Raw genomic sequence first — 15005 nt, forward strand, 5'->3', positions numbered from 1 at the left:
TCAGGAAGCAGCAAGCGCATCAACCTCTGAGTAAACAAATGCTAAACGTACAGAGAAAGAGGATGAAAACTATACGTCAAGTGTATTCACTGCATGTTATCATATCAGCTCAAGAATAGAATCTGCGTTCAGTTTAAAGTCAGCTCATAACTTAATCATGCCTTAATGCCTTAATCATTCCTCTAATAATTTGATGAAACCCTTTCAGTCTGATTTCAGGGCGCAGCACAGCTGTAAAACTGCTCTTCTTTGGGTAACCAATGATTTGCTTATGGCAGCAGACTCTGGTCAAACCAGCATATTAATTCTATTAGACCTCAGTGCAGCATTTGACACTGTCAGACATGACATTCTACTGTCCAGAATGGAGAACATGCTGGGTATCTCTCGCGCTGCCCTCCAGTGGTTCAAGTCCTATCTGACTGATAGGCAAGAGTTTGTTAGTCTTGGAAACAGCAGATCCAGCTCAGCGCCAGTCATACAAGGAGTTCCTCAAGGCTCTGTCCTCGGCCCTCTTCTCTTCTGTATTTATATGCTTCCCCTTAGCCATATTATTCGTAGCTTTGGACTGGGTTATCATTTTTATGCAGATGACACTCAACTCTATTTCAATGTTAAAAGTGAAACTTCATCAGAGCTTTCTCAGCACATAACTTGCCTTAGTGAAATTAAAACCTGGATGGAGCAGAACTCTTTAAAATTAAACTGCAACAAAACTGAACTCCTGCAAATTGGCACTAGAGCGCTACTTAAGAAAATGAGGTCCTTTTCAGTCACTCTTGACGGTGATCTCATCAGACCTTCTTCTGATGCAAGGAATCTTGGTGTCATTTTTGATTCTTCCCTTTATTCCACCCACATAAACCACATCACCTTGATTGGGGTCTCTTGTAATGTTGAGGTAAAAAGAACTTAATTGTTTTCTTTATAATCATAGATAGATAGATAGATAGATAGATAGATAGATAGATAGATAGATAGATAGATAGATAGATAGATAGATAGATAGATAGATAGATAGATAGATAGATAGATAGATAGATAGATAGATAGAAATTTTACCAAGTTAAATAGAACTTTATTTTCCCCAGGGGGAAAGCTGACTTTTTACAGAAGCTCTTCAAATGAATAAATGCATAAATAGGTTGATAGGTAAGTAAGTAAATAGATAAATATACACACACACTTTGGTCTGAACAAAGAAGAAAATTAAAAAGAAAGAAAACCTCTGTCTTAGCAGTCACAGTCACACTGAGGCATTATGTAGACGTATTGCTGTTGGTATAATGGAGCCCCAGTAAAGTCTCTGCTGAATAATTCGCTGGCTGAAAGTCCTCAGTGTTAGTGTGTCAGAGAGAGGATGTGTAGCATTGTTCATACTAGCACTCAGCTTTGTTTTAATTCTCTCCTTTTCTACTACCTCCAGGCAGTCCAGAGTAAGTCCCATAACTGAGCTTGACCTTTTAATTAACTTGCTGATTCAGTGGGCCTTTCTTGAAGTGATGTTACAGGCCCGGTATACCATACACTGGCCATCATGGAGTTGTAGAAGATGTGAAGGATGTCACTTCCAACATTAAAGGAACACAGTCTCCTAAGGAAGAAGAGCCTGCTCTGCCCTTTGTTACATAGTTCCCCTGTGTTCCAAGAGCAGACCAACTTGTCATTAATGTGGACCCCCAAATACTAACCCATATGTCAGAGTTTAGTTGCAAAGAATCTCAGTTATGTTTGTTTAAAATGAAGAAGAGCTCAAAATATCATAAATGCCAAATGCTTCTGGCATCTACTGCAGCTGATAATGAAAATAACTTTACCAAAAGTCAAAAATAACAAGACCAGTGGTCCACATAGAATAATTTCCTCTAACTCACAATAAGTTAGATGGTGCTAATAAGTGCACTTCTTCTTTTCAGTTTCATCAGTACATTTATTTGTGTAGCAGGAAGACACTGTAAAACTATGTACATCCACTAGTCTTTAAGTGCTTCATCTGACCGAATAAAGTCATTTGATTGTGTGCTATTGTAGTGTTAGGTCCTTACTGGGAATTTGAGTTAAATGGCTTTGCTTAGTGTCATTTGGAAAAAAGCATGAAAAATAACTTGTAATGTTTTAAAGTATCCACACAAAATGCAAAGAATTAAGCCAGACATAGTCATACTGTATATGAGTGTTCTAACTTATAATCTTACTCATATCCCCTTTCAACATCAAAGGAGAGACAGTAACAAGAAATTACTTAGTAATGGTTGAATGATGACAGGCTTACAGCTGTTCAGCTCATTCAATGGTAACTTTGAGAACATCATTAATGAAAGTCTGCCATATACTGAAAGATTTTTAAATGTATTACTCTTAATTTAAATATTCAGTTTTTCTCAGATTTGCAGTAACATACAAGACATAATTTTGCCATTGCACTACTGTAGGCAGATTAGGCAAGTAGTGTAGTGTAAGCTATCACAGTAGACACTTCATTAAGCAATGGTGAACAATCTCCTGTTACACCAACTATATCCTGTACCTATAAAGGTTAATGGTGATCCCAAAAACTGATAAAGAGGTAGAAAGCCAAAGCATGTGCAGAGGAGAGCATTTCAGGGAGCACATTCAAATACCTTACAGACTCTATTTTAGAACACTTCACATCCCTTGATCACCTTTATACTGATCTCTCTGTTTGTGCTCTTTCACAGTTCTTCAAAGACACTTTTCAAACAACAACAGATAAAGCTAAAGTCGTTCTCAGCCTGGGATCACATATTTCTCCAACTTTCAATGACCAACTAACATAGTAGTCTCTCTCTCTCTCTCTCTTTGGCTTTTCTAATGGCAGCTTTTTTTTCTCTACTCTCCCTTTTTCTTCTTTCATTTGCCCTGCTTCCCCTTCATATATTTGTTACCAGCTCTTTCCTCCTCAGTTACACACCTTATAAAGGTCACACAGTCAAAATATTCTTTTACCTTCTTTTCTTCTCAGCATGGAAATAACCTTTAACTTTTTTTTCCCTTTGGAGATGAACACTGACACAGCCCTACACTAACACTATACTATACACACACACACGTATATACACACTCACAAATGTATATATATATATATATATATATATATATATATATATATATATATATACCAGTAACGGCAGACTGCATGCTAACGTTCAGGTCAATAGGTTAAACGTTTTGTGAGCTACAGGTGATTTAAAATCCTGGACGGACAAATGGACAGCCACGGTAGTGTATTATATAAGAAAATATATATGTGTATATATATATATATATATATACTGTATATACAGTATATGTGTATATATATATATATTTATATATCTATATACTGTATATCTATATCTATATAGGGTGAGTCAAAATTATGTAAAGTTATAGAATCCACAAGTAGCTTGTAGTACTTATTGATCATGACACTGGAGAATGGTGACATGCTGCATGTTGGTTAAACATGCAAGTAAAAATTTCATTGTACTCCGTACATGATGAAAGTAATCTAAACTTGAATTTGAACAGCTGGACAATTAATAGTCATAAATTATACCATTGGACAATATTTGGAGAATTGTCAGGAACTCACAGTACCCAGAAAAAAAAACTAAACATGCAGAATTCTTCAAACTGCCTAAGCTGAGAATGCAGCCCTGGTCCATGGAGCTGTGAATTAGCACTGCTAACTACTGCAATGTTTTCATAAATTCTCATTAAGCAGTGAAGACAACCAGTTCCAATCCTAATAATAAATTCTGGACTGATAAGTAGCTTTAGAAAGACATTTCCTCCACTACCTTCTATGTGCGTCCATCACTTCCTATAGAATAACTCATTCTAAATTGCCATTTTTTAATTACTGTTAAAGTTTTAGTCAGCATATAATAGTTCACTACTTCTTTCCTAAGCACTGGATTTCTTTTGGAGAAAAGTGGAGGCTGGAGTTCATTGAAAACAGAATCAAAGCTATGCATGCAAAAGAGTTCACACAGCTTATGTCATGATTATGAGGTCAGGCCAGCACTCATCTGGATGCTTTCATGTATACTACAAGCAGTTTGTTGTAGATGTCAGAGTGCAACTCATTGAACCTTCGGTCCAAGCAAAAGCAAACATGAATTCTCTGAATACACCCATTAGGCTTCTCTGGGTAACTGGTAATTGAAACGAAAAGTGCAAGACTCATCCTCTATTAATCTCTGGTTCCTGCCTTATTGCCAATGCTGCTGCATTAGGTTTCAACACTCCATGATTCTTTACTTGAATAAATAATTTAAAAAAATAACTACACTTTTATTGATAATATTATACCTGTCCAGTCCAACATAAATCCAGAATAATTTGGACTACATACTGTGAACCCGTAACAGATAGATGTATTTGATTATTAGGAAAGTGAACATAGAAGCACAGTCGTTTAAAATAATTAGGTCAATATATAACAATATATTATTTACTATAACAAATTATAGCAATAGCAAAGACACACATGCCTCCAAAAGTAGAAAACTGTGTTGTAAATTATACCCCTCAATCCATACCATTCATAAATTTTGGAGTAAGTCTTTCACTTCAGATACCGTACATAAAGTCAGATGTAAGGATCAAACTGGCAATTCATATCTGAAACAAGAAATTCCTTTGGAAGACATTTTTTGGAAAATTTGCTTTGATTATCCTGATGCAAACAACATTTTACCTTTTCTTTTAACCATTTGTTTTGGAATGACAACCATAAGTTACATTTACAAAGATACCCTAGTGAGAGCAGTACAATTTCCAGCAATCAAAAAAAAACAGTTTGAGGACCCTAGTCAGAAAATAATAACTATGAAAAGCCATGAAACCCTAATGCTGTATTGCAGTGTTAGTCACATCCTCTGAATCAGAATTTACATATTGTGATTAAAACCTATTTCTCTGAAAAAAATGAAGCAGAAAATGTGCTGTAACCATTTCCTCATAGGCATATCAAAGTCAGACCTACATTTGTGCTGAAAAAATGTGTGGGTCTATTATTGCAAAGAATGGTCCCCATCTCAGATTTTTTATGACCTTAAAAAGGCCTTCCTTTGAAGAACTAAATCTTCTATGCTGCTTAGTTCCTTCTACTGGAATTTGAAGCCTCAAAAATATTAAGAAAAGAACCAACTACAAGCTGCTAGATTTTCAGAATATCTCACTGTAGAAAGTATCGTTGGTTCTTTTCTACTTAAAACTTGAGCTGCACCTACTGACTGAACCACTGCAGTTTTTCCAGACAGATATCTTGGCCGACGATTCTACCTGTAAATCCTATGTTTAAACATTTGGTTACAGTTTCTGGAAGAGGAAGACAGTGGTGTCCATCTGTCAATAGGCTAAAGCCTTTAAAGCCTAAGGATGTCACACTGTGACTCTAAACAAGTGATATAAATATGCATAAAGCATTGTAATGCATCCTGATATTGTGAATCATCTTAGATAAAGGAGTCACCCAAATGTATTATAATGATAATTTTAAAATACAGTGCATGGTATAATGCAGTTTGCTCTGCCTTGTCGATGACCTTGTCTGCCAGAAAGCATTACACAACAATTATGTCTTCAACCGTTTAGGTACATCTGATTGCTGCAAGTATCTTTGGTGGCATACAAAGGTGGACTGTGTGTGCAGCTCTCAGTTTATTTTAGACAAAATCTTGGATTGTAGTTGAATGAAGAAATGTTCAAAACAAACACTGGTAAATTGCAACTTTTAAGTCAGAGAACAAAATAAAAAGGTGTGAACAGCAGTCTGTGTTAATCAGCCAGTATAAGATGTCAAGACCCAGCTCTAGGCACTGGCCCCCTTTTATACTTACAGTATTCTGTCCCAGACATCATATAATAACAATTGTTATTTAGCAAGTAAGCATGCTTGGATTCAGGGAAGTCATTGTTTTCCAGACAAAAACTGAAACTAACAGGGTTCTTGACACTGATATTTTTGATTGATTTTTGCATCGTGGCTTAACTTTGCTACAGAATCTAATTGAGTACATCATAACAGAAGAAATCTGACAAACAAGAAGAGACCGTTCATTTCATCAAGCCAGTTTGTTTAGCTAATAGCTAAGCTGTCCCAATAAAGTTCAGTTTTAGGTACGCACAACTTTGAAAGTCTGATATGAAAGCGCCTAAAAAAACAGCTTTTCTCATTCTTTTATTTATGCCAGGTGGCATGAACACACCTAGCAGCCCGTGCTTTTGTCTTTGTGCAGACTAAGGTGAATACATATAGCGAAATGATGCACTTTTTACATCATGGTGTCACTTGCAGAATACACCTGAATAATTTTATCACCTTAGTTTTGCTTTCTCAATGATGATCTCCTGAAATGTGTTGTCTTAGTACTGTGTATACTCTAATCTTATATATAAATGTATATGCATAGAAGTGTGTGTGTCTCTCTGGCCTGGAAGTGAGAGGTGGAGTCGGGGTAAGGGCTCTGCCTCCAAGGAAACAGAAAACTCGATTCACTGCTAATAACACAAGCAAGGCCAGCACGTCAGCAAAACAAAACCTCAGAAGGAAGAGAATGTCGCTTAGCCGCTGACAACGGCAAAACAGTTTCACTTTTACTTTTCCTCTCGCCACTAATGCACAAGCGAGGTGAGCATGTCGGCCAAACGAGGAGAGAGACGCCCAGAGTAGTTCCTTTCAATTACCTGACATCTCTACATTTAAGTTTTTTTTCTGATGATTTCAATAGTTTCTAGGACCCTGTGCTTTGTAAAGCACGGGCTTACACAGCTAGTATAATATAAAGCCAAAAACAAAAAAAAGTTTGATCTGTGGAAACAGTAAAAAAAAGGTATTACAAAATAATCAGTTATGTGAAAGATATTTGAATCAAGAAAATATTTATAAGTATATGCATATACAGGATACATTTATGAAAAAATAAATAAAATCAATTTGATGTTTCAAGCATACTAAATTTAAATGTGAAATTTGTGCTGCCAATGTATGACACAAATCATCAATGTTTGGTGTAAGGTTTGTTAAAGATAGCATTAATGTAGGTTTTCAAATTTAGTTTTTGTGACAGTTGACAATAGTCTTCCATGTAAACATGTAAAAGCAAACTGAAGTAGGACTTTAATTGCTTACTTGCTTATAAGTCCACATTAACTATAATTTTTTTACCTAAAATTTTTCAAGAAGTAAACTAGTTTTCAAATTTTTTAGTATAATATATAAGGAAAGATCAGTCAACAAATCTTTTTTATTCATAAATAGATCATTCTTTATTTGTTCACTAAATTAAATTGATCCCCATAAAATCTTTTCTTTAAATTCTGACTTTTAAGAAATTTAACTAAACACATTTTTTTAATGATTGATCCCAGTAAGTTTTAGTTGGTTAATATTATAATCTTCATTTCTCTTTTCTGCCTCATTCATTTGGCCAGTTAAGTTTTGAAGTCATTGAAGAAGTTGTGTTCAGTTCTTTGTATCCAAACTTTAATGGTCTTCTTTGGGTCCTCTATTTTATTATAACTATTGAATATTGTGTTATGCGTTTCCTGAAGACACAAGTTAAACTTTTTAAAAATTGAAGTATGTCTGCAGGGTAACATAACTTCATGTTTCAATCTGTATCTTTTAAAAATTGCATAAGGTAACAGTTTTTCTTTGATAGGAATATAAGTATTCTCTTAGATCAACTCAAAGTCTTTTCAAAAATGTGACCTCACAAATGCCAATAAACAACCACATATAATAATTAAAAGAATCTAACCTGAGTTGTTAAATCGTATTGGTAATAAAAAATAAAAAATAACCACCGTAATATGAATGCATTTAGTTAATGCACACAACTGGATGCCTGGCGATGAGTGCAACACTGCATTCATCACATAACAGAGACGTTTAGTAGCTATCATGACAGACAGCAGGACCTCTGCTTTCTGGTTTGGGTGAGTGCAGATCAGTGCAACAAGAGATGTAAGTATGTGGTGTCAAATTCTGTCCATTTGTTGATTACTGTTAATTTTTCCAGTAGCTACCGCTGATATAAGGGATTATGACTGATGGCTCATAGGGCTCCTTTAAGTTTTCATGGAATCATAGGAATCCAAGAAACATAGTTTAAGAAACACTGCTTTAAAGTATAACAAATTTAAGACATTTGAAAACATTATTGGTATAATATTGTGGCAAGTAGACAGATCCCTTTACTATAAACACTTACCATTTATTTGTTTTTTGGTAGAAGTTTGAACATAGCCGTAATAGCAACCAACAGAAAGCTACTACACCTAGCAGTTTTTGAATTATGTCTTCTTTTCTTTAACCCGTATCACCAGTACGCATGCACAATGCAACATCACTTGGCAATGGTGGGCCCATTGAAATCTTCAGTAGAACAGATTTATTAAAGTGGGAACTGTTAAAACAACTACTAAAAGCAGTGTTAACGGAATATCCAGAAAACTGGATTTGAAAGTCAATATCACAGACATGGTTCTGCAGAGCATTCTGGGATATCAAGCCCAAAAGCAATACATTTCTTTTACCATAAACAGTATTAAACTAATCGTACATGTGTAGTTAAATGCTTTCCTTGGAAAAACATCATCTTATCACAAAGCCTCCAGTACTTGGTTCTAAATGGGAGAGTAGCAGTCATGTCCCTGTTCCATTTTCAGAAGCATGCCTTCCCTTTAAAAAAATACTTAAAAGTCCCTTGAAAGAATGAAGATATTGTGTACCCCTCATATTTCATATTAGGATACTGAAAGCATATTTATTTGAAGGGTCTAATAGTTTAATTTTCCACTCATGAAACATAAATCACAGACATAAGACCCACTTGCACGATGGAGGTTTATTCCCAAACCTGACTGTGCTTGCGGAAAGTGAGCATCTACTGTACTTACCCATGTGCTCAGGGGAATGGATATCTTCTTACCTGTACCTGTGGGAAACACACAGACTACCCATAGGGTTATATCCAAAACTTGACCTATGCACCATTCCGACATCTGAAAAATACCAAATTCAATAATGTACCTGGACCCAAGGTTTTACCATAGTGGTTTGGATACCTGTAAATCCAATGTAAAGTTTGCCAGAATTTATACTGGATGTGTAAAGTATTCAGACCCCCCATAACTTTCTGCACACTTCATTGTGTTGTAGACTCAATTTTAAATGGATAAATTTGGCATTTTCACCTATCAATCTGCTCTTACCAACCAGTATCCCTGTCCTTGCCACTGAGAAACATAGTATGATGCTGCCACCACCATGCTTTATCATAGGAATGGTATTAGGAAGATGATGAGCAATGCCTGGTTTTTATCAGACATGGTGCTTAGAGTTATAACCACAGAGTTCAGTTTTTGTCTCATCAAACCAGATCATCTTTTTCCACACGTTCTCAGAGTCCTGTTGATTTGGCAAGCTCCAAATGGGAGTTAGCTACTCTACCATACATTTTTGATTGATGGTGTGCTGCCTAGATGTTTATCCTTTCAACGGATTATCTCATCTTACCAGAGGACTTCTGAAACTCTAGTTTGGTTATTCAGTTTGGCCAGATGGCCAAATCTAGCAAGAGTCCTGAGGTTCCAAACTTCCTCCACTTTTCAATTACTGAGGCCACTGAGCTCCTGGAAACACTCAAAGCTTTAGAAATTGTTTTGTACCCTTGCCCTGATCTATGTATCACTGCAATTTTATTGTGGCGGTTTCTTGAACTTCATGACCTGGTTTTTGGTCTGATAATTTCTGTGAATTGTGGGTCCTTATATACAGAGGTGTGTGCTTTTCTAAACTATGTTCAATCATAAAGTCCAAGAATAAAGTTCTAGATACACCCCAAGAATATTAAACTGAACAGGGTGCACCTGACCAGAACTTGGAGTACAACAGCAAAGGGCATTAAAATTTATTTGAATGAAAGATTTCAGTTTTTGATTTTTAATAAATTTGTCATTATGGGTTATTGAGTTCTCACCAGTAAAGGCGCATCTGTGCCCCAAGCCCCAAATACACCAAAATAAACACAGGTGCCAGGTTCAAATAAATATTTTATTTTTCATAAACAGCTCTCATAGGCTTCTGTCAAACATCACACAAGCACAAAATACAAACAATAATCTTTTTATAATCAATAAACCTCCCTAAAAGAGGGAAACCTCCTCTCCACCTCTCCCTTTGGTGGGTCCCACAAGACCCCAGAAGGATGCCCATTGGAACTCCAATTTCCATGAAGCCCTGCGGGAGTGTATATGGGAGACCCACTAGAGAGGTGCTGTGCTGCCACCAGTTGGACTAGGGGAGCAAATGGTTCTGGGTTCCTTCCATCCTTCCATTAAACTGGCCTCCAGGCTGGATAAGGTACCTTAAACCATTCTGGCTGGGACGCAAGTCCATGCTTGGTGTCCAGGACAGAGAGTAGATTGGCAGGCAGAACTGACATATTTATCCTTTTGAAATTAAATCTACAACACGATAAAATGTGCAGAAAATGATGAGGTCTAAATACACTGCTCAAAAAAATTAAAGGAAGACTTTTTAATCAGAGTATAGCATCAAGTCAATGAAACTTCTGGGACTCTGGTCATTTAAGTAGCAAAGGGGGTTGTCAATCAGTTTCAGCTGCTTTGATGTTAATGAAATTAACAACAGGTGCACTAGAGGGGCAACAATGAGACGACCCCCAAAACAGGAATGGTTTAACAGGTTGAGGCCACTGACATTTTTCCATCCTCATCTTTTCGGACTGTTTTTTCACTAGTTTTGCATTTGGCTTCGGTCTGTGTCACTACTGGTAGCATGAGGCAATAGGTATGCTGGACCTATCCTGGACCCTACAGAGGTGGCACAGGTAGTCCAACTTCTCCAGGATGGCATATCAATACGTGCCATTGCCAGAAGGTTTGCTGTGTCTCCCAACACAGTCTCAAGGGCATGGAGGAGGTTCCAGGAGACAGGAAGTTACTCTAGGAGAGCTGGACAGGGCTGTAGAAGGTCCTTAACCCATCAGCAGAACTGGTATCTGCTCCTTTGGGCAAGGAGGAACAGGATGAGCACTGCCAGAGCCCTAAAAAATGACCTCCAGCAGGTCACTGGTGTGAATGTCTCTGACCAAACAATCAGAAACAGACCTCATGAGGGTGGCCTGAGGGCCCAACATCCTCTAGGCGGCCCTGTGTTCACTGCCCGGCACCATGGAGTTCAATTGGCATTTGCCATACAATACCAGAATTGGCAGGTCCACCACTGGCGCCCTGTGCTTTTCACAGATGACAGCAGGTTCACCCTGAGGACATGTGACAGACGTGAAAGAGTCTGGAGAAGCCATGGAGAACGTTATGCTGCCTGTAACATTGTTCAGCATGACCGGTTTGATTGTAGGTCAGCAATGGTCTGGGGAGGCATATCCATGGAGGGACGCACAAACCTCTACAGGCTAGACAACAGCACCTTGATTGTCATTAGGTATCAGGATGAAATCCTTGGACCCATTGTCAGACCCTATGCGGGTGCAGTAGATCCTGGGTTCCTCCTGGTGCCCAGCCACATGTGGCGAGAGTATGCAGACAGTTCCTGGAGGATGAAGGAATTGATACCATTGACTGGCCCCCACACTCACCTGACCTAAATCCAATAGAACATCTCTGGGACATTATGTTTCGGTCCATCCAACACCACCAGGTTGCACCTCATACTGTCCAGGAGCTCGGTGATGCCCTGGTGCAGATCTGGGAGGAGATCCCCCAGGACACCATCCGTTGTCTCATTAGGAGCATTCCCTGATGTTGCTAGGCATGCATACAAGAATGAGGGGGCCATACAAACTACTGAGTACGATTTTGAGTTGCTGTAGTGAAATTTCTGCAAAATGGATCAGCCTGCCGCATCATTTTTTCAATTTGATTTTCGGGGTGTCTTTGAATTCAGCCCTCTGTAGGTTGATAAGTTTCATTTCCATCGAACGATGTGGCATCCTTTCTCCCATTGAGATCTCATGTGTTTTCAAAGTGTTCCTTTAATATTTTTGAGCAGTTTATTTTCTGAATCCACTGTATGAGGTTGGCACAGAGTTTGCTCAATGGTAATTTTGTGCTTTACATATAAGACGTTGTGCCTCTGTCTAATGCAGCAAAGAGAAGACTAACGGAAAGTTCTGTGTCTATTTGTCTGAATAATGAAATCATCTTTATTGCATGATACTTCAAGTCACTGAAATGACAAGTCAGAGTCTTTAGAGTGAGTAAGTTGAAACAACAGCTTCATTGCCAGCAACACATTGATCTCTGCTTGGGAGAATTTGAAATGTCAAACAGTGCATCCAAAGACCACTCCAGACCACACAGATGTCCCCAATGCTAGGTAGAGTGAGCTCCTGTGAAGCAATATTATAATTTAAATTTGAGAAAAATACAACATACGAAGGTAATGCAGGTTTAAGTCATCCACAGAATTATTCGTGTCACATGCAAATTTGCTATAGGAGCAGCAATTTAATCATCATAGTTGAAATCATAGTTTTTTGTCAGATAGGCAGAATACTCACTCTTGGTAGAGACAAAAAACAGACAATTTGAAAGCCATCTGTATTTCCCGATAGAAGCAATATTAACTACAAATATTATTTACTAAGACACAACATACACAATAAGTCATTTGGGTGGGAAAGAAGCACAGTTGTTAGTGGTTGGAGATGGGGTTTGAATCCCCGCTCAGTCATTGTCGCTGTAGATTTTTCACATTCCGCTCATGCCTGTGTGTTTTTTCCTCACGTTTTCCTGCCACACCTTAAACATTTGTGAGTTAGTTTAATTTTCAATTCTAAATTGGCTCTTTATGAGTGAGCTGATAAAATCACAACACCACAGAACTCTTTTCGCTGATTCAGACGTTCCTTAAGTGACACACCTCTGTGGTTTGTACTGTAGCTTATTGTTAGTTCAGTTTACACTGAGTCAGCAGTGCCTGAGCAAATCAATATTCCTTTTAACAAATATTTATTATAGTATAAAGATCTTTTCCACAGAAATGCAGATTAATTTTTATGTAATTCTGGCTTTTGTTCATGACCACCTTGGTGCCTTATCAGTACAACATTGTGGCCAGTAGCTCTAAGCTGTGTCTTGCAAATCTGACCAATTCCCACCCGTGTTTCTTTTCCAGGTAATCATCAATGTCTTGGATGTGAATGATGTGACCCCAACTTTCCCTCATTTGTTTGAGGGCACATTTGATATCACAGAAGGACAACCTGGTCCCAGGGTGTGGACTGTAAAAGCAGTGGATAACGACTCAGGTCTGAACGGACAGGTTGAGTACAGCATTATGGCAGGAGACCCCCAAAGTAAGTAGTTCCTGAGTCCTTTTGCTCAGCATGAAATCTCTCTTTTAACATCTTATTGATGCAGAGTGGGTTTATTCCATGGAAAACACTTTAAATCAATTGCAATTAAAATTGCTTTACTGGAGTATCATTTCAGGCATATTGGTACACGATTTCAGTTCTCAAATGCCAAACTGTGTTTAGGATCTCCAAGAGCTTTTTGTTGATAGTTTACTGTTTTCTACTATAATCTTTGTGCCAACTGTAGTACTAAACTTCTTGTACTCAGCCAATGGCTGTTACTTGCAATTGACTATAAACTTTGCACTTCCTTTGTACTTAGTACCTTTGTAAAAGTGCCACAGAAATAGAAGTATAAATAATCTGCTGCAGAAAGGTGCTATTAGAAGCATTATATGACAAAAGGTTTGCACACACATGGCTATCACACCAAATGAGCTAGGTGGACATCCTATTCCATAACTACAGCCATTACTGTAGAGTTGCTCCCCTTTTTGTAGCTATAACAGCTCCTACTCTTCCGGGAAGGCTTTCCACAAGAATTATGTGTTTCTGTAAGAATTAGTAGCCATTTAGACAAAAGAGCAGTTGTAAAGTCACATGCTGATGTTGGATGAGAAGACGCTGCTCAGAATCAGTGTTCCAGTTCATCCCAAAGGTGTTCAGTAGGGTTTAGGTCAGGGCTCCATGTAGGCCACTCATGTCTTTATGGACCTTCCTTTGTACACTGGGGTAAAGTCAAGCTGTAACAAAAAAGAGCCATCCCCAAACTGTTAACACAAAATTGGAAGTGCACAGTTGTTGAAAATGTCTTTGCATGCTGTAAGTAGTAACAGCATCATTCACTGGAAACAAAGAGCTTAGCCCAAAACCTGAAAAATAGCCCAAGACCATTACATCTCCTCCACCAAACTATACAGTATTCCCCTGGCATCCACCAAACCCATATTCATCCATCAGACTGCCAGAGAGTGAAGTGTGATTCATAACTCCAGAAAACATGTTTCCACTGCTCTTGACTCTAATGACGCCGTACCTCACACCTCTCTGCCCAAAACTTGGCATCATGTGTAGTGATCTTAGACTTGTGTACAGCTGCTTGGTAAAGGAAACCCATTTCATTAAGATCCCAAAGCCCAGATATGTGCTGATGTTGCTTCCAGAGGCAGTTTGAAACTCTCTTGTAAGGGATACAACACATTTAAAGTCACTGAGCTATTCACTATGACCAATTCTACTGTCAGTGTTTGTCAATGGAGATTCCATGGCCATGTGCTTGATTTTATGCACCTATTAATAATAATACACAAATTCATTATTTTGAAGAGGTGTCCACATACTTTTGGCCATATAGTATAGATAGATAGATAGATAGATAGATAGATAGATAGATAGATAGATAGATAGATAGATAGATAGATAGATAGATAGATAGATAGATAGATAGATAGATAGATAGATAGATAGATAGATAGATAGATAGATAGATAGATAGATAGATAGATCCATTCCTGTAGTAATCCCATGGGACCACACATTTTGGTGCTGAAATCAAATGTGGGTGGTCAAGAAATAATATGTGTGACTTTAATAATTTAACACAATATAACATCTTGGAGCCCACTTAATCCAATTCATTGTAATTGG

At 37.8% G+C, this 15005-nt stretch overlaps 1 protein-coding gene across 3 annotated transcripts in view; it reads left to right on the forward strand.

Annotated features, from left to right (window-relative positions):
• The window catches only part of cdh23 (cadherin-related 23), a 1336251-nt gene that overhangs the window by 1215775 nt on the left and 105471 nt on the right, over nt 1-15005 (forward strand). For all 3 annotated transcript variants that reach the window (XM_051923904.1, XM_051923901.1, XM_051923902.1), the window contains exon 39: nt 13178-13358. In XM_051923904.1, the coding sequence (XP_051779864.1) occupies nt 13178-13358 (181 nt within the window). The remainder of the gene's footprint in view (nt 1-13177; nt 13359-15005) is intronic.

The sequence above is a fragment of the Erpetoichthys calabaricus genome, chromosome 2 (assembly GCF_900747795.2).
Source record: "Erpetoichthys calabaricus chromosome 2, fErpCal1.3, whole genome shotgun sequence".
Lineage (NCBI taxonomy): Eukaryota > Metazoa > Chordata > Cladistia > Polypteriformes > Polypteridae > Erpetoichthys > Erpetoichthys calabaricus.